This window comes from Arachis stenosperma, chromosome 2 (assembly GCF_014773155.1).
Source record: "Arachis stenosperma cultivar V10309 chromosome 2, arast.V10309.gnm1.PFL2, whole genome shotgun sequence".
Taxonomy (NCBI): domain Eukaryota; kingdom Viridiplantae; phylum Streptophyta; class Magnoliopsida; order Fabales; family Fabaceae; genus Arachis; species Arachis stenosperma.
The window spans coordinates 95,139,194-95,159,707 of NC_080378.1; the positions used below are offsets into that span (position 1 = coordinate 95,139,194).

The 20,514-nt window shown below is 38.4% G+C and overlaps 1 protein-coding gene across 1 annotated transcript; it reads left to right on the top strand.

Annotated features, from left to right (window-relative positions):
* Positions 1-18,249: 18,249 nt before the first annotated feature.
* Positions 18,250-20,112, top strand: LOC130963208 (uncharacterized). The gene has a single exon (XM_057889344.1). The coding sequence runs from the start codon at positions 18,250-18,252 to the stop codon at positions 20,110-20,112; it is 1,863 nt and encodes a 620-aa protein (XP_057745327.1).
* The last annotated feature ends 402 nt before the right edge of the window (positions 20,113-20,514 follow it).

Sequence of the window (20,514 nt, forward strand, 5' to 3'; positions counted from 1 at the left end):
AAGTGGGAGATTCAACTTTTTATATAAAGCATGAATTGTCTTTTCAGTAGAACCAATTCTTTTCTGTTGAACTTTTAGTTGACGTCCTTGATCTTTTAACTTGTGCTCAGCATCTTTCAACTTAACCTTTTGCTCTTCATTGATCATTTCTTGCTCCTTTGCTTTTTCTTTCCACATGTGAAGTTCTTGCTCAATATTTAGATTGTCTTTAGATGTCTCTGAACAATTTCTGGAATCCAACTTTGAAGAGAGATCTAAACCAAAAGAACCTAAGCCAAAAGCAGCTTTCTTTTTTCCCTTTGTCACAACTTCATTCCAAACAGTATAATCATCTGGTATATCTAGGCTTTCCTTAGATGCCTCAACATCTTCCTCATTATCCAAGGATAAAGCTACTTGAGAAAGTTCTGTCTTTCGCTTTTTGAATTCACCCTACAAAATCAATTCATGTTAATTGCAACTAAATATGTCATGAACAAATACTAACATATAGTGAAAATTAGCAGTTTAAAAAAACAAAAAGAAGAACAAATTAGCATCACATACAATGACTTTCTCAGATCTTTCATCAATCCAACTTTTGTCTTTTTTGGTGTGGCATTTAGTATAAACCTCCTCTAGAGAAGGTTTTACTCCCGTAGCTTTCTCCTATAATATAACAGTTTTAATCGATAGGAAAGAAAAAAGAATAAGAAAACATTGCAAAAATAATAAGAACAAGACTATAAATAAACTATTTTTTATCTTACCATTCTGCGTGCATGTTCACCCCTAGATATGGAACTACCAGTATGCATGGAACTTCCAGCATTTGATGCTCGATTCACAGTATTTGCTGCTGACCAGTTCTTAAATTTCGAATCTGTAGCAAAATAATGTAATAATTGACGCCAAACGGGTTCAGGAATATATTTTGGTACATGGTTAGGGTCTTTTGAATAATTGCGTCTCTCCTGATTCATCAATGATCTTAATCGATCACTCCCTTTAATCTCAAAAATTTGATGAATTCTTGCATTGTGTTGAGGTTCCCACATACAATTTTTCTATAAAAGAAAACAAACATATACATTGAATTACCCACTATGTATAATATCAAAATAACAAAAAAATGATAATAAATACTTACTTTAAATTCAGTAAACCACAAATCTCGCATTTGCTCACTAGCATATCTCCATTGTAAAACCCGGTTAATTAACGGCTAATTAACCCATAAATGAGAATTTATTCTAGAAAGCCTAAAATGTGATTTTTATGGCTAAATGTGATAGAGGAGACTGAGACGAAAATTTTGCTACCAATTTTATAGAATTCGGACCAAGATTGGACCGAACGGGCCAAACCGGGCCAACCGGACCCAAAGTGGGCCCTTGGCCCAATATAACTAAACCAAAACCCTAGTTTTCAGCACTCTCTCTCCTCACACAACACCAAACACGCTGAAAAGAGAGGAAATGGGGGAAGAACACTCTCTCAAAACTCTATCTCTCACTTGATCTTCAAACTACCATAACTTTTGATCTAGAGCTCCGATTGCCGCTCCGTTTGCGGCCACGCATTCACCGCGAAGAGCTCTACAAAATCCATACAATCAATATTGAGGTAAGCCACAAGTTTCTGTTCGAAATTCCAGCCCTTATTTTCGAGTTTCATGGGTAAAATGTTGAGATTTTGGGTTCTTTGATGTTATAGGACCCAACTCTCTTGAAGGAGAAGGTTAATCTTGTCTCCTTAGACCTTGGGTGTGGTAATATTCTCAACCCTAGTGTATTTTGTTGTTCTATGATGTTTGGGTATTGAGATGTTGTGTATGGGTATGATGATTGTGGCTTAGGTTGTATATGTGTGGATATTGGAGCTTGATTGGTGATTTTGAAAAGCTTGAAAAAGGGATTTGGTGGTGAAAAATCTGTTCTTGGAGGTGTTGAGGCCTTGAGAGCTTGTGGATAAGTGGTTTGGAAGTGCTCCGGTGGAGCTTGGGAAAGTCGGCTAAGGTATGGTTTCGGTTTCCCGTATCTAATATGTAATGTGGTAGGAAACACTTAGGCTAGAGGCCCTAAGATAGGCATTGAATTGTTGATATTGTTGAATGATTGAGATATATGATGTGGTCATATATGTGATGATGATTATTGATGCCTTGGTGGTATGATGTATGAGAAATATGCATGTTGTGACATATGCTTGATGATTGGTTATGGTTGAATTGTGGGTTGAAACATGTTGATGGTGAGTATGATGTTGATTGTGTACAATAATGATTTATTGGAATTGGTGTTGTTGAGAATTGGCATGAGGAATAATATATGATATGTCAATGTGTTTGAGTTTGAGCCACTTGGGTGAAGTGGGGTAAAATGATGAGATAGTGATTTTGGTAAATTGTGGTAAAGTGTCAATGTGTGAGTTGAGGAGGCTTGATGTTGAATTTGATATATTTTGATTGGTTTCAAAGAAAAGGGACGAAATTGGCATGTTTTGATAGATTTTGAAAAGAGTTGGAAATGGCTTGTTTTGAAAATGGCACCTTGTGGTTTTGTATGAAAATATGGTTTTTGGGCATACTTTGACGGGACATAACTTGGACTACGGATCACTGTTTTGTGCCAAATCTATTTAGAAATGAAATTGGATCCGGGATGTCCATGCCGTTCGAAGAACGGGTGAAAAACGATTTAAAATGAGGAAGTTATGTCCGTCGGAAGATTGGGGTTTAAATCTGTAAATTCTGCAGCTTTTAACTTAGAAAATTTTTAGCAGAATGACCCCTTGCGCGTGGGTGCACCTGGCGCGTACGCGCCGATCTTCCAGAAAGCGCCATCCACGCGTGCGCGTGGTGTGCGCGGGCGCGCCGATGGTGCTGCACCCAATGCCCAGCCATTTTCCAGAGAGTTAAGCCAGAATTGTGCTAGTGTTGTGCCTGGGGCACGAGAACACCCGCGCGTACGCGTGGTTTACGCGTGCGCGTCGATTGGCAAATTTGTAATCTACGTGTTAGCGTGCATGACGCTTGCGCGTCGATGAGTTTTTGAGGCCATCCACGCGTGCGCGTGGAGTGCGCGTACGCGTGGCCCTGTTTTCATCCCAAAGATGATTTTTGAGTTTTAAAAGCCAAATTTCATACTTCTAAGCCTCCGATCTCACCATTTATGTCTTAAATCATTATGACATGCCTAGCTATTAAAAAGGGGCTAGTGAATGAGGTAACTTGCGAGTGAAGCAAGGGAAAAATAAATGATCAATGAGGATCAAAGATGATTATGTGAGATGCGGAGAATGGCGGTGGAGGTGCTTGTTATGCCATAGGCCGAAGGGCCGTAAATGTTAATGAATTGGCTGGTTACAGATTTAACCGTGAGCCGGATGGCTAGATTATTGTCGTGTGACGGCGGAGTCATGTTTATGGCTAAGTATAAATGCATATATGCTGTTGAATGAATTGTGAATGTTTGCACTTCCACCATCGGAGATGAGGGTTTCCCTGGGTAGTAGCAGTGGCTAGCCACCATGTGCTCCAGGTTGAGACTCGAAGCTCTGTTAACCCTATGTCGTAAGTGTGGCCGGGCACTGTGAAAGGCCCGGATGAGCTCGCCCCCGTAAATATTCACCAGTGAGGGTGATGGATATGGATCATGATTATGATCAAGTTTATGATGAGTATAACTCGAGTTGGGGATGCGCGACAGAGGGACAGTCCAATAATTAGCTGCCAGGACTTGTCGGGTTGGCTCTATAACCGACAGATGATATCATCAGCCACTAGGGACAGGCATTCATCATATGCATACTATGTGAATTGTTTGAGATTGCCTACTTGACTGCATACTATTTGCTAATTGTCTAACTGCCTTAATTGTTCCTATTTGTATATTTCTTGTTTGATATAACTGTGTTTGCTACATTATATCCTGCTGGTGGTTGGGAGGTTTGAAGGAATTGGAAAGGGAAGTATTAGTTAGACTGAAGAATCTTTAGTCAGATGCCCTTATATGGTTTAGCTTGTTTATAAGCTTTGATATTATCTGGAGGAAGTACTAGGATTTGCCTTCGGCTTTCCTCTATTATTATGTATTATATATGTGGAAGCTGTTACCATGCTGGGGACCTTTAGTTCTCACCCATGCGGATTTTGTGGTTTTCAGATGCAGGACGTGAGGTTTCCCGCTGAGGCATGCTGGAGACTTCTAGATTTGCGAAGATCCTTTGTTCTCGGGACTATGTTTTGGTTTATATATTTTGCTTAGATACTTTTATCTCCACTAAATAATACAAACTATGATGACTCCTCTTATGGGAGATTTTGGAGAATAGGTTCCCGTATTTGTGTCCCTTTGGGTTTCCTTTGGGGTTTTTCTTATTTTATCATATGTATATATTGCTATGCTCGGACCGGTTATCTTCGCAGCCAGATCTTGAGTCTTGATATTCCTGTTTTGACACTCCTTTGTATATATAATCTCGCGTTGGTTATCCTTGTTCGTTACGTTATCGATCGGAGTGTTGCGCTTTCGAGTTGCGATTTTTTTGTTTACCCCTTTTTCTACAAAGGCTCCTAGTTATAATTAATCATTCATACTACTATACGTACTAAATTTTTATTTTAGAGGTCGTAATACCTTGCCATCTCTGAATTATGACTTAAGCATAAGACTCTGTATGGTAGGGTGTTACATTATGGTATCAGAGCAGTTCGTTCCTATAGAGCCTGAGGGATGGACTGACTATGCTTCTGTGCATTCTCTGTGTGTGTGTTATGCGCTATTAGTATATTTGCTTGATATAATTGGCATAAACGTTCATGAGCATGCATTTGGGACTTTGAAGCACTAGACTTCCGATATTGAGACTGATCAACTTAATATCGATTGTTGGGTGTGTATAGGAACCAGATGGCGCCTCGTGGACGCGGTAGAGGTAGTGCGAGAGGTCGTACGAATGCTCGTGCACCGGAGAATAACCCTAATGACCCGGTGAACTTTATGGCTGCGTTGGAGAACATGGCTGCTGCTATGCAAGCCACTGCTGAGGCTCTTGGTCAACAGATGAACAACCATGGTAATGATGGAAGTGGAGTTCAGGGCCCGATGACACTGGCAAACTTTTTGAAGGTTAATCCGCCTAAGTTCAAGGGAACGACTAGCCCGACTGAGGCTGATACATGGTTTCAGGCTATAGAGCGAGCACTGTAAGCACAAGTGGTACCTGAAGGACAACGTGTCGAGTTTGCTACCTATATGCTCACAGGTGAAGCGTCCCATTGGTGGCAAGGTATCCGCCGTCTTCTGCAGCAGGGTGATGACTATATCACCTAGAATGTTTTTCAAGAAGAGTTCTATAAGAAGTACTTTCCGACTTCTGCCAGGACGGCTAAGGAACTTGAGTTACTGCAGCTGAAGCAGGGTACTATGTCCATATCAGAGTATATTGACAAGTTTGAGGAGCTGTTCAGGTTCTCTCTATGTGCCAAGGGACTCCGGTGGAATATGAGGAATGGAAGTGTGTTAAGTATGAAGGAGGACTCCGAAGTGATATCTTCAGTTCAGTGGGACCAATGGAGATCAGGACTTTCTCCGAATTGGTGAACAAGTGTAGAGTTGCTGAAGAGTGTGTGAAGAGGGCAACCGCCGAGAAAGGGATTCACAAAGGTTCATTCCCACAGAACCGAGGGAAGAGCTTTGCACCTAGAGGTCCGTCTTTCAAGAGGGGAAGCTCTTTCAGGAGGCCCAACAACAACAATTTCCAAGGGAAGAAGTTTGGGAAGCAACCTCAGAATGAACAAGCTTGTACTAGGTGTGGAAGTCACCATCCGGGAGTACCATGCAAGGCCGGATGGGGTTTGTGCTACAATTGCGAAAAAGCGGGGCATAAAGCCGCAAGTTGTCCGGAGAGGCAGAAACAAGGTGCTGGGAAGGCACAACAGACTGGTCGGGTGTTCACCACTTCAGCTGTAGGAGCTGAGGGATCCGAGACACTTATTCGAGGTAACTGTGAAATGGCTGGTCAAACTTTAAGTGCTTTATTTGATTCGGGAGCATCACATTCATTCATTGCATTTGAGAAAGCCCACGAGTTAGGACTGAAGATTGTAACTTTAGGTTATGATCTAAGAGTGTACAATACTACCCATGAAGCCATGGTAACTAGGCTAGGATGCCCGGAAGTTTCCTTTAAGTTCAAGCAGCGTGATTTTGTTCATAATTTAGTCTGCTTGCCGATGATCGGTCTTGATCTTATCTTGGGATTGGACTGGTTATCTAAGAACCATGTTCTGCTAGACTGTTCTACAAAGTCGGTGTACTTTATGCTGGAAGATACAGAAGGGCCGGTCGTGGTGAATAATTATTACTTGAATTCGATGATGGTGAACTGTTCCGGAACCGAATGTCAGGGTATCATGTTGTTAACCGCGGGCGTTTCGGGTGATGATCAAAGGTTGGAACAAATTCCAGTTGTGTGTGAGTTTTTGGAAGTGTTTCCCGATGATATTGATGAGTTTCCACCTAACCGAGAGGTTGAGTTTGCTATTGAATTGGTGCCCGGGGCGGGACCAATCTCAAGTGCTCCTTATAGGATGTCACCGTTAGAGATGAACGAGCTAAAGTCTCAGTTAGAGGATTTGTTGGGAAAGAATTTTATACGGCCAAGTGTCTCTCCGTGGGGTGCTCCAGTGTTACTGGTGAAGAAGAAGGATGGGAGTATACGGCTCTGTGTGGATTACAGGCAGCTGAACAAGGTTACAATAAAGAATAAGTACCCATTGCCGAGAATTGATGATCTCATGAATCAATTACAAGGAGTTGGAGTTTTCTCCAAGATTGATTTGCGATCCGGTTATCACCAGATAAGGGTGAGGGGTGAGGATATCCCTAAGACCGCTTTCAGGACTCGTTATGGTCATTACGAGTACACTGTAATGTCTTTTGGGTTGACGAACGCTCCTGCGGTATTCATGGATTACATGAATAGAGTTTTCCGTCCGTTTCTGGATAAATTCGTTGTTGTCTTCATTGATGACATACTGATTTATTCCAAGACTGAAGAAGAGCATGCGGAACACTTGAGGACCGTATTGCAGATTCTAAAGGAGAAGAAACTCTATGCAAAACTGTCTAAGTGTGAGTTTTGGAAGAGTGAGGTGAAGTTTTTGAGCCATGTGGGGAGTAAGAAGGGAATAGCCGTAGATCCAACTAAGGTGGAGGCGGTGATGGATTGGAAACAACCAACCACCGTAACGGAGATAAGGAGTTTTCTGGACTTAGCTGGCTATTACCGAAGGTTTATCAAGGGATTTTCACAGATAGCTTTGCCAATGACAAAGTTAACCCGCAAAGACACTCCGTTTGTTTGGACTCCTGAATGCGAGGAGAGCTTTCAGGCATTGAAGAAAAAGTTGACAACTGCACCTGTGTTGGTGTTACCTGAGCCGAACGAACCGTTTGAGGTGTACTGTGATGCCTCATTAAAGGGTTTAGGGTGCGTGCTGATGCAGCACCATAATGTGGTGGCGTATGCCTCACGACAGTTGAGACCTCATGAAGTTAGTTACCCTACGCACGATTTGGAACTCGCTGCGGTTGTGTTTGCCTTGAAGGTGTGGAGGCATTATCTCTATGGGGTTAAGTTCCAAGTTTTCTCTGATCATAAGAGCTTGAAGTATCTCTTTGATCAGAAAGAGCTTAATATGAGGCAGAGAAGGTGGATGGAATTGTTGAAAGACTACGACTTTGAGTTGCATTACCACCCGGGAAAGGCGAATGTAGTGGCGGATGCGTTAAGTCGGAAGTCATTATATGCGGCTTGGATGATGCTTCAAGAGGAGAAGTTGCTCAAGGGATTCGAGAGTCTGAAAATTGGTGCTCGAGAAGTATCCGGAACTTTGTGTTTGAGCAGATTAGAAATCTCAAGTGATTTTAAGTCCGAACTCCTAAGGGCTCATCAAAATGATGAAGCGTTATGGAAGGTGTTACCGGCTATTGAGCAAGGAAAACAGTGGAGAGTGTCGAAAGAAAAAGATGGGTTATGGAGATTCAAGGGTAGGATCATTGTGCCGGATGTTGGCACCTTGAGGCATGATATCTTAAAGGAGGCACACAAAAGCGGATTCTCCATTCACCCGGGAAGTACTAAGATGTACCATGATTTGAAGGCGATGTTCTAGTGGCCGGGTATGAAGAATGATGTGGCAGAATATGTTTCAAAGTGCTTAACTTGTCAAAAGGTAAAGATTGAACATCAAAGACCTTCCGGGATGTTGCAACCTTTAGAGATTCCACAATGGAAGTGGGAGAGTATTGCAATGGACTTTGTGTCGGGATTGCCAAGGACTAGGGCTGGTTTTGATGCTATTTGGGTGATTGTGGACCGATTGACGAAGTCAGCTCACTTTTTGCCCATTCGGATGACTTACACCCTTGAGGAGCTAGCACGGTTATACATAAAGAAGATTGTGAGACTTCATGGTGTACTTGCTACTATAATCTCTGATAGAGATCCTCGTTTTACTTCAAGGTTTTGGGGTGCATTTCAGAAAGCTTTTGGAACCCGATTAAGCTTGAGCACGGCTTACCATCCTCAAACAGATGGTCAATCTGAGAGGACGATTCAAACACTGGAGGATATGTTGAGAGCTTGTGTTTTGGACCAACCGGCGAGTTGGAATCGGTATATGCCATTGGTGGAGTTTGCATACAATAATAGTTATCATACGAGCATCGGAATGGCACCGTATGAGGCCTTGTATGGGAGGAAATGTCAATCTCCGCTATGTTGGTATGAAGCTGGAGAGAAAAACTTGTTGGGACCGGAAATGATAGCTGAGACCACTGAACAAGTCAAGAAAATCCGTGATAGGATGCTTACGGCGCAGAGTCGTCAAAAGAGTTACGCCGATCAGAGGCGAAAGCCCTTAGAATTTGAGGAAGGAGACCATGTCTTCCTTAAGGTTATTCCGACCACGGGAGTAGGTAGGGCGATTAAGGCAAAGAAGTTGAATCCTAGATACATTGGTCCATTTCAGATCCTGGAGAGGATTGGACCGGTGGCGTATCGGATGGCTCTACCACCTCATCTTTCGAATCTGCACGATGTGTTTCACGTGTCGCAGCTTCGGAAGTACACTCCTGATGCTAGCCATGTGTTAGAACCTGAGTCGGTTCAGTTAAGGGAAGATTGGACGCTTCCAGTGGCTCCGGTCAGAATTGATGATACTAGTATCAAACGGTTGCGTGGAAAAGAGGTTTCATTAGTCAAAGTGGCATGGAGTCGAGGCGGTGTTGAGGAACACACTTGGGAACTTGAGTCGGAGATGCGAACAGACTATCCGCATTTATTCTCAGGTAATTGCATTTGAATTTTGTGGGCAAAATTCCCAATTAGGTGGGTAGAATGTAAAACCCGGTTAATTAACGGCTAATTAACCCATAAATGAGAATTTATTATAGAAAGCCTAAAATGTGATTTTTAGGGCTAAATGTGATAGAGGAGACTGAGACGAGAATTTTGGAACCAATTTTATAGAATTCGGACCAAGATTGGACCGAACGGGCCAAACCGGGCCAACCGGACCCAAAGTGGGCCCTTGGCTCAACATAACTAAACCAAAACCCTAGTTTTCAGCACTCTCTCTCCTCACACAACACCAAACACGCTGAAAAGAGAGGAAATGGGGGAAGAACACTCTCAAAACTCTATCTCTCACTTGATCTTCAAACTACCATAACTTTTGATCTAGAGCTCCGATTGCCGCTCCGTTTGTGGCCACGCGTTCACCGCGAAGAGCTCTACAAAACCCATACAATCAATCTTGAGGTAAGCCACAAGTTTCTGGTCGAATTTCCAGCCCTTATTTTGGAGTTTCATGGGTAAAATGTTGAGATTTTGGGTTCTTTGATGTTATAGGACCCAACTCTCTTGAAGGAGAAGGTTAATCTTGTCTCCTTAGACCTTGGGTGTGGTAAGATTCTCAACCCTAGTGTATTTTGTTGTTCTATGATGTTTGGGTATTGAGATGTTGTGTATGGGTATGATGATTGTGGCTTAGGTTGTATATGTGTGGATATTGGAGCTTGATTGGTGATTTTGAAAAGCTTGAAAAAGGGATTTGGTGGTGAAAAATCTGTTCTTGGAGGTGTTGAGGCCTTGAGAGCTTGTGGATAAGTGGTTTGGAAGTGCTCTGGTGGAGCTTGGGAAAGTCGGCTAAGGTATGGTTTCGGTTTCCCGTATCTAATATGTAATGTGGTAGGAAACACTTAGGCTAGAGGCCCTAAGATAGGCATTGAATTGTTGATGTTGTTGAATGATTGAGATATATGATGTGGTCATATATGTGATGATGATTATTGATGCCTTGGTGGTATGATGTATGAGAAATATGCATGTTGTGACATATGCTTGATGATTGGTTATGGTTGAATTGTGGGTTGAAACATGTTGATGGTGAGTATGATGTTGATTGTGTACAATAATGATTTATTGGAATTGGTGTTGTTGAGAATTGGCATGAGGAATAATATGATATGTCAATGTGTTTGAGTTTGAGCCACTTGGGTGAAGTGGGGTAAAATGATGAGATAGTGATTTTGGTAAATTGTGGTAAAGTGTCAATGTGTGAGTTGAGGAGGCTTGATGTTGAATTTGATATATTTTGATTGGTTTCAAAGAAAAGGGATGAAATTGGCATGTTTTGATAGATTTTGAAAAGAGTTGGAAATGGCTTGTTTTGAAAATGGCACCTTGTGGTTTTGTATGAAAATATGGTTTTTGGGCATACTTTGACGGGACATAACTTGGACTACGGATCACTGTTTTGTGCCAAATCTATTTAGAAATGAAATTGGATTCGGGATGTCCATGCCGTTCGAAGAACGGGTGAAAAATGATTTAAAATGAGGAAGTTATGTCCGTCGGAAGATTGGGGTTTAAATCTGTAAATTCTGCAGCTTTTAACTTAGAAAATTTTTAGCAGAATGACCCCTTGCGCGTGGGTGCACCTGGCGCGTACGCGCCGATCTTCCAGAAAGCGCCATCCACGCGTGCGCGTGGTGTGCGCGGGCGCGCCGATGGTGCTGCACCCAATGCCCAGCCATTTTCCAGAGAGTTAAGCCAGAATTGTGCCAGTGTTGTGCCTGGGGCACGAGAACACCCGCGCGTACGCGTGGTTGACGCGTGCGCGTCGATTGGCAAATTTGTAATCCACGCGTTAGCGTGCATGACGCTTGCGCGTCGATAAGTTTTTTGGGCCATCCACGCGTGCGCGTACGCGTGGCCCTGTTTTCATCCCAAAGATGATTTTTGAGTTTTAAAAGCCAAATCTCATACTTCTAAGCCTCCGATCTCACCATTTATGTCTTAAATCATTATGACATGCCTAGCTATTAAAAAGGGGCTAGTGAATGAAGTAACTTGCGAGTGAAGCAAGGGAAAAATGAATGATCAATGAGGATCAAAGATGATTATGTGAGATGCGGAGAATGGCGGTGGAGGTGCTTGTTATGCCATAGGCCGAAGGGCCGTAAATGTTAATGAATTGGCTGGTTATGGATTTAACCGTGAGCCGGATGGCTAGATTATTGTCGTGTGACGGCGGAGTCATGTTTATGGCTAAGTATAAATGCATATATGCTGTTGAATGAATTGTGAATGTTTGCACTTCCACCATCGGAGATGAGAGTTTTCCTGGGTAGTAGCAGTGGCTAGCCACCACGTGCTCCAGGTTGAGACTCGAAGCTCTGTTAACCCTATGTCGTAAGTGTGGCCGGGCACTGTGAAAGGCCCGGATGAGCTCGCCCCCGTAAATATTCACCAGTGAGGGTGATGGATATGGATCATGATTATGATCAAGTTTATGATGACTATAACTCGAGTTAGGGATGCGACAGAGGGACAATCCAATGGTTAGCTGCCAGGACTTGTCGGGTTGGCTCTATAACCGACAGATAATATCATCAGCCACTAGGGACAGGCATTCATCATATGCATACTATGTGAATTGTTTGAGATTGCCTACTTGACTGCATACTATTTGCTAATTGTCTAACTGCCTTAATTGTTCCTATATGTATATTTCTTATTTGATATAACTGTGTTTGCTACATTATATCCTGCTGGTGGTTGGGAGGTTTGAAAGAATTGGAAAGGGAAGTATTAGTTAGACTGAAGAATCTTTAGTCAGATGCCCTTATATGGTTTAGCTTGTTTATAAGCTTTGATATTATCTGGAGGAAGTACTAGGATTTGCCTTCGGCTTTCCTCTATTATTATGTATTATATATGTGGAAGCTGTTACCATGCTGGAGACCTCTGGTTCTCACCCATGCGGATTTTGTGGTTTTCAGATGCAGGACGTGAGGTTTCCCGCTGAGGCATGCTGGAGACTTCTAGATTTGCGAAGATCCTTTGTTCTCGGGACTATGTTTTGGTTTATATATTTTGCTTAGATACTTTTATCTCCACTAAATAATACAAACTATGATGACTCCTCTTATGGGAGATTTTGGAGAATAGGTTCCCGTATTTGTGTCCCTTTGGGTTTCCTTTGGGGTTTTTCTTATTTTATCATATGTATATATTGCTATGCTCGGACCGGTTATCTTCGCAGCCGGATCTTGAGTCTTGATATTCCTGTTTTTGACACTCCTTTGTATATATATAATCTCGCATTGGTTATCCTTGTTCGTTACGTTATCGATCGGAGTGTTGCGCTTTCGAGTTGCGATTTTTTTGTTTACCCCTTTTTCTACAAAGGCTCCTAGTTATAATTAATCATTCATACTACTATACGTACTAAATTTTTATTTTAGAGGTCGTAATACCTTGCCATCTCTGAATTATGACTTAAGCATAAGACTCTGTATGGTAGGGTGTTACATCCATGAAGGGCAGAATTCTAAAAATTTGCTTTTAATGGCATTTGTTACATGACGAACAGCAGTACATGGATTAAACCTATAAGAAGTTCAAATAATGAGTAATTGCACATGTATTCACAATAAAAACAATATAGAGAGAATGTTAAAACAGAAATCTGATTGTTGTACTTACTCATTGCCAAAAGGCTCTATTTTCAAGAGCCCTTCTTGAGTGACAAGTTCACCTTCTTGAGCAAGAGATTCATCGTGATGATTTTCATCCGATGAGTGAGCATGATGTAAATTTCGTTCATTATTAGGAGCATTATCAAATGACTGAGGTTGGATAGGTGAACAGTATGGTGATTCAGCTGGTGATGGTGATAGTGATGGTGTATGATCGGCATGGGAAGATAGTAAATTTCTCTTGAATTTTTGTGGTGGCTGGGAAGAAGAGGGTGGTAATGCTGAAGGCTTTTTAGATACATGTGAAGGAACTGGAGCTCGTGATTTTGTAGGCTTAGAGTGTGAAAACTTAGTTTTGTGTTCACTAATCACCTTTTTATTACCAGTCTTTTGTACTTTAATTGACAAGTGTTTTTTATTTTTTTTAGAACCTGACATCTAAAACAACAAAGATTTATTTGATTAGTAAGACATTGTAGTTAAATTTTAGTAACATGTACATCATCAAAAGAATTAAAAAAATAACAACGTAAAATAATACTTAACTGCCAAAATAATCAACTAGGAGGTAAGATAAAGTGCTACTATGCTTTAGTACTAAACTACTAATATATATGTACACATGAGCATTTTAAAAAATTCATAACAAGGATAATACTATATGTGTGAAAGGGGCAGATTATGTGAAAGGTGAAAATAGAAAATACTAGTAATTACATTATAGTTAGTAGTAGATCCTACACAAACCTGAACACGTGCTGGAACATCGCTACTGTTATCCATGGCTACAGTGGATGATTCTATTCAATCTACAATAAGGAAAATTTATACTTATGGAGAAGCCTTATATAATCTGTTTATAATATCTACTATCTACTATATAATAATGAGCCATCACCACATGTAATATCTGTAAATTGAATTCTTTAACAATTTTGGGACCATGTGCAACTCATATAACTCATCACCCCAGAAAATAAAAAAGAAGAAATAGCATGGCTTTTGATTAACAGAAAACGTTGAGAATGCTAAAAAAAGGGTCATAAATTGATAATAATTATAAACATTTTGGTTGGACTATATACTAAGTATTTCTTAATCAATAATAGCTGAAGGCATGGAACCTATATATATAAAATAAGAGTAATTAATTAGTATATAGAGAATTGGTAGCATCTGCATATTATCAGTGGAATCTAAGCGCCATAATAATGATATACACATATATGAAAAATATGCATTTTTCCTTTAAGATAATAGCAATCAATAAGAATAAACAAAATTTATGTCGGCATACATATACATATACACATATATTATATGCAGAAAAGGGAGCAGACCAAGCTAAGTTACCAGCAATTCCATATAGTGCCATTTAATTAAAAAGTAGAAAATCAAATATCAGTTGTGTTTGGCGTGCAACAGAGTGAAAGCAAAACAGATTAACTAATGAAGAAAAAGCTTACTCTACAACTCACTGCATGCAAGGTTCCCCCAAGAAGCATATGAAAGTCAGAGATAATATAAATAGAGATAATATAATAATATAATTGGTAAGTATGAAATTAATAATTTAAATTATCTCTCTTTTTATTTTTCTCTTATCTAATAATTTTTTTTAGTTCTTTCGTATCCTATTAATTCTTTCTTATTCAATTTCTTTCTTTTTATAGGAGCATTTTCTTAATTCAATTTTTTTCTTCATTTAGTAGCATTTTGAATATTATGCTAATAGTACAAAATGTCATCAAATCACATTCATAGCACATCTGAACCTCGGTGGCTTCAAGTTACAATATCAAACTAAATTATATATAAATTAATTATGACATATTTATAAGTTTTTTAGTTTTCTACGATTATGGATACTAGACTAGTAATTACAACTTGTTTTCAAAATGAAAGAAATTAGACCTTTGGTTCAGCCACCAACCTACTTGACATTCTAAATTCAATGAAGTATTGAGTATTGATTATTGTAACTCAAATTAGGAATACGAAAATGATATACAGTTAGAATGCTAACAATTTAAAATCATTTATCATATCATCATATCTATTTTTAGAGAAATCTGATCACACACAAACACTTCATCATCATTCACACTCTTTCATTTACTTAAACACTACCATTACCATACACAAATACTTCATTGTCATTATGTATCAAAACAATCTACATAAGGTAGGCTAAAAAATATATCCTTATATATCAAAACTATAGTAAATCTCATAAAACATCATGGAAACTATGTTTGAAAACCAGACCACAGGCACCACTTCTACAATTTCTATTAATTATTTGTTATGTTTTGCCTATAAACACTTCTACAAGTAAAAAACACACTAAATCATAAAACAACAACAAATTAAAGAATCAGATTCCAAAATGAAAGAACATATAATAATATCTTATTGTTTGAAACAAGATAAATGGTATGAACATGCATATTCTCAAAGCTGTTAAAAACTTCTTTTCTATTTATATGCCTTTTGGCTTACTCAAAATAAAACCACATCCTGGGTACTATCAATTCCACCCCATGACTGGAAAAGTAAGTTTTTTTTCTATTCTATTCACATACACAAATGTATATCAAGAGCTGATTGATCATATTCCTCAAGCATAATTTTATAGATTTTAATTTTAGTCCATGTTTTTATATTTGCAGTATTGTTGCATGATTTTGAGAATCAATGTTGACTGCAATGCTTGCTGCCGAAAATTAAGGAGAATTATTCTAAGGATGAAAGGTAAAAGGATTGTACTAATTAAAGGAAAAATTGACATTAACAACAGGAAAAATATGCATAAATAAAGGAAAAAAAACAACTCAAGCTGTGGGATGCACAAAAATTAGCAATGAAGAAAGGAAATTAACAATAAACAATGAAGAAAGGAAATTAACAATGAAGAAAGGAAATTTTTGATAAACAAAGCTGAGTAACAATCACTACTCACAAAAATTAGAACCTGGCAGTGGCAGAGCACGCAAAGAAAGAAGAAGAAAACAAGGGCAATCCAGCGAAGCTAGAGGGTGGAGGTCGCCTCAGGTGTGGTGTATGAGGCTGGCGGGGGTTCGGGTTCTGAGACCGGCGGAGGCGCCCACATGCAGGAGGCAGAGCAGTTGTTCGCGATTGAAAGCTGTTACCTGAAGCGTGAGTCACGAGGGTGGAGGTGGTCTGAGGTGCGGGATTGGAGGCTGGAATGGTGGATGTCTGAGACCAGAGGTTTGAAGGCCTGAGAGTGTGAGGGTTGTAGCGGCGAGCGCGAAGCACCAGCGGCGACCACAGACGGGAGGCAGAGCACGCAGAAGGAGCGCGAAGCACGAGCGGGGGAGCACGGAGTAGGAGGGAGGAGATCAAGAACGTAACTGACCTTGAAGCAAAAATTGAGAGTTCTGATAAAGAAAGTTGGATTTTTGACAAGGTAACCTAGATGTGATACATGGGAGAAGGCACTCAAAAACTAAAATCCCCTGAAACTAAAAGGCGGTTCTGAGTAAAGTTTTAATTTTTTGGCGCAAAATAAATTAGTGACTTTGAATAACTATATATAACAAATTTTAAAATTAAAATTATATCTAATTTTCACTAACAAATTAAACATGAATAAGATTACGACGAAAATATATTCAATAAGTTATGAAATATTGTTATCTAAAAGATAGATATTTAAAAAAATTATATTTAATATTAATTTTAAAATGTTTAAATTAAATTATATTTTTTAATTTTTGTTATATAATAATATTTAAAGATAAATATTTAACAAAATCAAATTTTGAAATTAAATATCCCTTTTACAGTAATAGATAAGATAAATAAGATAAGATAACTGTCTCGAATTATATAAAGGAAAGCCAGAGATTCTTCAGTTACGTTCTTCATTCCACATACATATACTTCATAAATCCATTCTTACTTGAGCATCGGAGTGTCCTTGTCAAGTACCCACCCCGTCATTCCAGTCAGACAATCCAACACTCATAAGTCCCTAATCCATCTTACAACGCGTACCAGAGACTCTTAAATAAGTAATTTTTCTCTAGTTTCTTTATAGTATTTATATAATTCTTGTATGCGTGACACAATTTATTTTTTCATATTTTTTAAAATGTTAACGGATAGAACATTTTTTAAATTTTAATAAAAAAATTGAAAAAAAACTTTTAAGTGGTCAACATTTTTTTAATGTTTTAATCTTATATTTATAAAATAATACTATTTACTATCTAATTTTTGTATTTTTTATATTAAACAGAAATTTTAATTCTCTAATATTCTCCATTAAATTAATGTCAAATATAAATTTGTGTCTAAACAAAACTTTATCCCGATGATGAATTGATTCATATATACATAACGTATTAGTTATATCGTTTTCTTCTTCTCAGCATCACTTTATAGGTGCTTTATGTTTGTATTTGAAAATCTATATGTGATAAATATTATCTCAAAAAGCTTCATGATTAATTTAACCAATAAATTTTTAGATTAAATTTAAAAGTTCATGAAAAATCTCTACTTATTAACACGATTTAATTATATGCATCTCGATGTTACGGTGATGCTAGTTATATTATTGTCATACAAAAAACTTTACTAAAATATATATTTTGCAAACAAAGGAAACATATATAAAAGTTTTCATAGATCAAAATTATTATATGGTTTGGTTATAAATGCTATAAGAAATCAAAATTCAATTTTTTTTGTGTATATATATACTAGTATTATTTTTATTTTTTATTGAGTTAAAAAAATATTTTTTATTTTTATTTTTACGTATTAGTATTCACTTTTGAGTGTAATAATTATAAACTAATATATGATGGTAACTAACTGCGATTGAAGAGAAGATAGAAAGAGAATAAAAAAAGGAGGAAGAAAGGGAATAAAAAATAACTAACTAATATTATTTTAAAATAATATTTAATTTTTTGTCATTATGTATGAGACATGCAATGGGTTTCGAACCCATGTCTTCTTAATAGGCAAGGATAAGGAATGCCACCATGCTAGTGTATTCATTTGAAAATTTATGTGCTAATTATTCTATATATTATATACAAACACAACTGAATTATTTTATATTTATTTAATTTAATTTTAGTTTTATACTCAATTTTTTTTAATTCTTTAGAATTTATAGAATTTTAGTTTTATACTCAATTATTGATTATGAAAACTATTATATACTTTCTATGTAGATATGGAAATTCCAGATCATCGAAAGTGGATGTACAATAGAAATTTGCCTAATCGAGGAGGATTACGACAGGAATTTATCAATGGTGTTCGACAATTTATTGATACAGTTACAAAACAACCTCAATTTGTACTTGAAGGCAGTCTACTTAGATGTCCTTGCAACAAACATAAAAATAAAATTTTCTCAACTCCGGATGAAGTTTTACTAGATTTATATAAATATGGTTTCATGCCAAGATACTGGTGTTGGGATTCACATGGAGAGAGTCCATTGCATTTGAATGTAGATCATGATAATCAAGAAGGCACATGTTCTTCTCCGCATGTTAGTGTGCCAATAAGAAATTCATATGAATCTATGGTGGTTGATGCTGCTGGACCAGAATTAATGAGTCAATTTGAAGAACACATGGAAGAGCCTCCGAATACAGAAGCTAAAAAATTTTATGATTTATTACAGTCTGCTCAGCGCCCATTATTTGAGGGATGTGTTAGTCATTCAGAATTATCAATGGCAGTTAAAATGTTGAGTATAAAAGCTAAAGGGAATGTATCTCAACAAATCTTTGATGATTTCGTGAAAGCTATGAAAGAAGTGATTCCTAAGGATAACTTACTTGTCTCCAATTTTTATGAAGCAAAGAAGCTAGTATCGAAACTTGGCATGGAAAGCAATAAAATTGATTGTTGCATTAATGGTTGTATGCTGTATTACAAGGAGGATGATATACCAAGAAAGGAATGTAAATTTTGTCATTCTCTAAGGTACAAGATAGGTAAAAAGGGTAAACAAGTGCCTTTGAAACGAATGCACTATTTACCGCTTATACCTCGTTTAAGAAGACTTTATGCTTCAATGAACACAGCATCTCACATGCGATGGCATTTTGATCACGAGTTTAAAGGAGTTCTTGAGCATCCATCGGATTCAAAAGCATGGAAGTATTTTGATAGAAAACATCCACAATTTTCTCAAGAACCACGCAATGTCAGACTAGGATTATGTGCTGATGGATTCACCCCTTTTGGTCAATCTGGTAAACAATATTCATGTTGGCAAATAATTGTCACTCCGTATAACCTGCCTCCTTCTATGTGCATGAAAACTCCTTACATGTTTTTATCCATGATTATTCCTGGTCCTCGTAATCCTAAAACCAGGATTGATGTATACCTGCAGCCCTTGATTGATGAGCTAAAACTACTATGGGAAGATGGCGTTTTAACTTATGATATTCATTCCAAGTCAAATTTTGTAATGCGAGCTGCATTGTTGTGGACTATTAATGATTTTCCTGCATATGGAATGTTGTCTGGATGGATGACAGCAGGCAGGCTAGCATGTCCATACTGTATGGAACGAACCAAGGCATTCCAATTAAAAAATAAGAGAAAGCCATCATGGTTTGACTGCCACAGACAATTCTTGCCAAATAATCACATGTTTAGAAGAAACAAGGATGCATTCTATAAGAATAGAATTGAGAGATCAAAACCTCTGCCAAGATTGACTGGAGAGCAAATATGGTATATAGTTCAGAATTATGATAAGATAAGTGATGTTGAGCAACTTGAGATAGAAGGATATGGAAGTACGCATAATTGGACCAAAAGAAGCATATTATGGGATTTGCCTTATTGGCGTCATAATTTAATCCGTCATAACCTTGATGTAATGCATATTGAGAAGAATGTATTTGATAATATATTCAATACTGTCATGGACATCAAAGAGAAGACTAAAGATAATGCAAAGGCTAGAATGGATCTGTCATTATACTGCAAGCGAAAAAATTTAGAACTGCCAAAACAAAGTGGAGGTAAAATTATAAAACCCAAAGCAAACTACACATTTACCCTCTAGCAAAAGAGGGCAATATGTGAATGGGTGAAAGAGTTAAGGATGCCTGATGGGTATTGTTACGGTGGGTAACCGGAGATTAATGGACTGGACTGTATTTGGCCGGCCCAATCGTCTGCGGATGGTAGCCTCCAAGTAGGTTTGCACGCTGGAACCTCCTTCCGACTTGTGTACGTGAGTGAATGGGGGGTGGTACCTGCAAAGACACTCTGATGCCTAAGTTAGCAAGGGTGTGAACAGGTTTAGAATGTATTGGGCTTAGAGATACCTGAAGAGTGTCAGTGTATTTATAGTGGTGAGTCCATAACCACCACTGCAGTAGTGCCACCCTTTTAGGGTGATAACCGTCCCTTTATCTTAGGGAGGTTAAGATATGGCTCCCGGAAGTGGTTAGAGAGATTTTAG

Excerpts from the sequence above, each read along its gene's own strand:
- LOC130963208 (XM_057889344.1), top strand. The coding sequence starts at position 18,250 with ATGGAAATTCCAGATCATCGAAAGTGGATGTACAATAGAAATTTGCCT.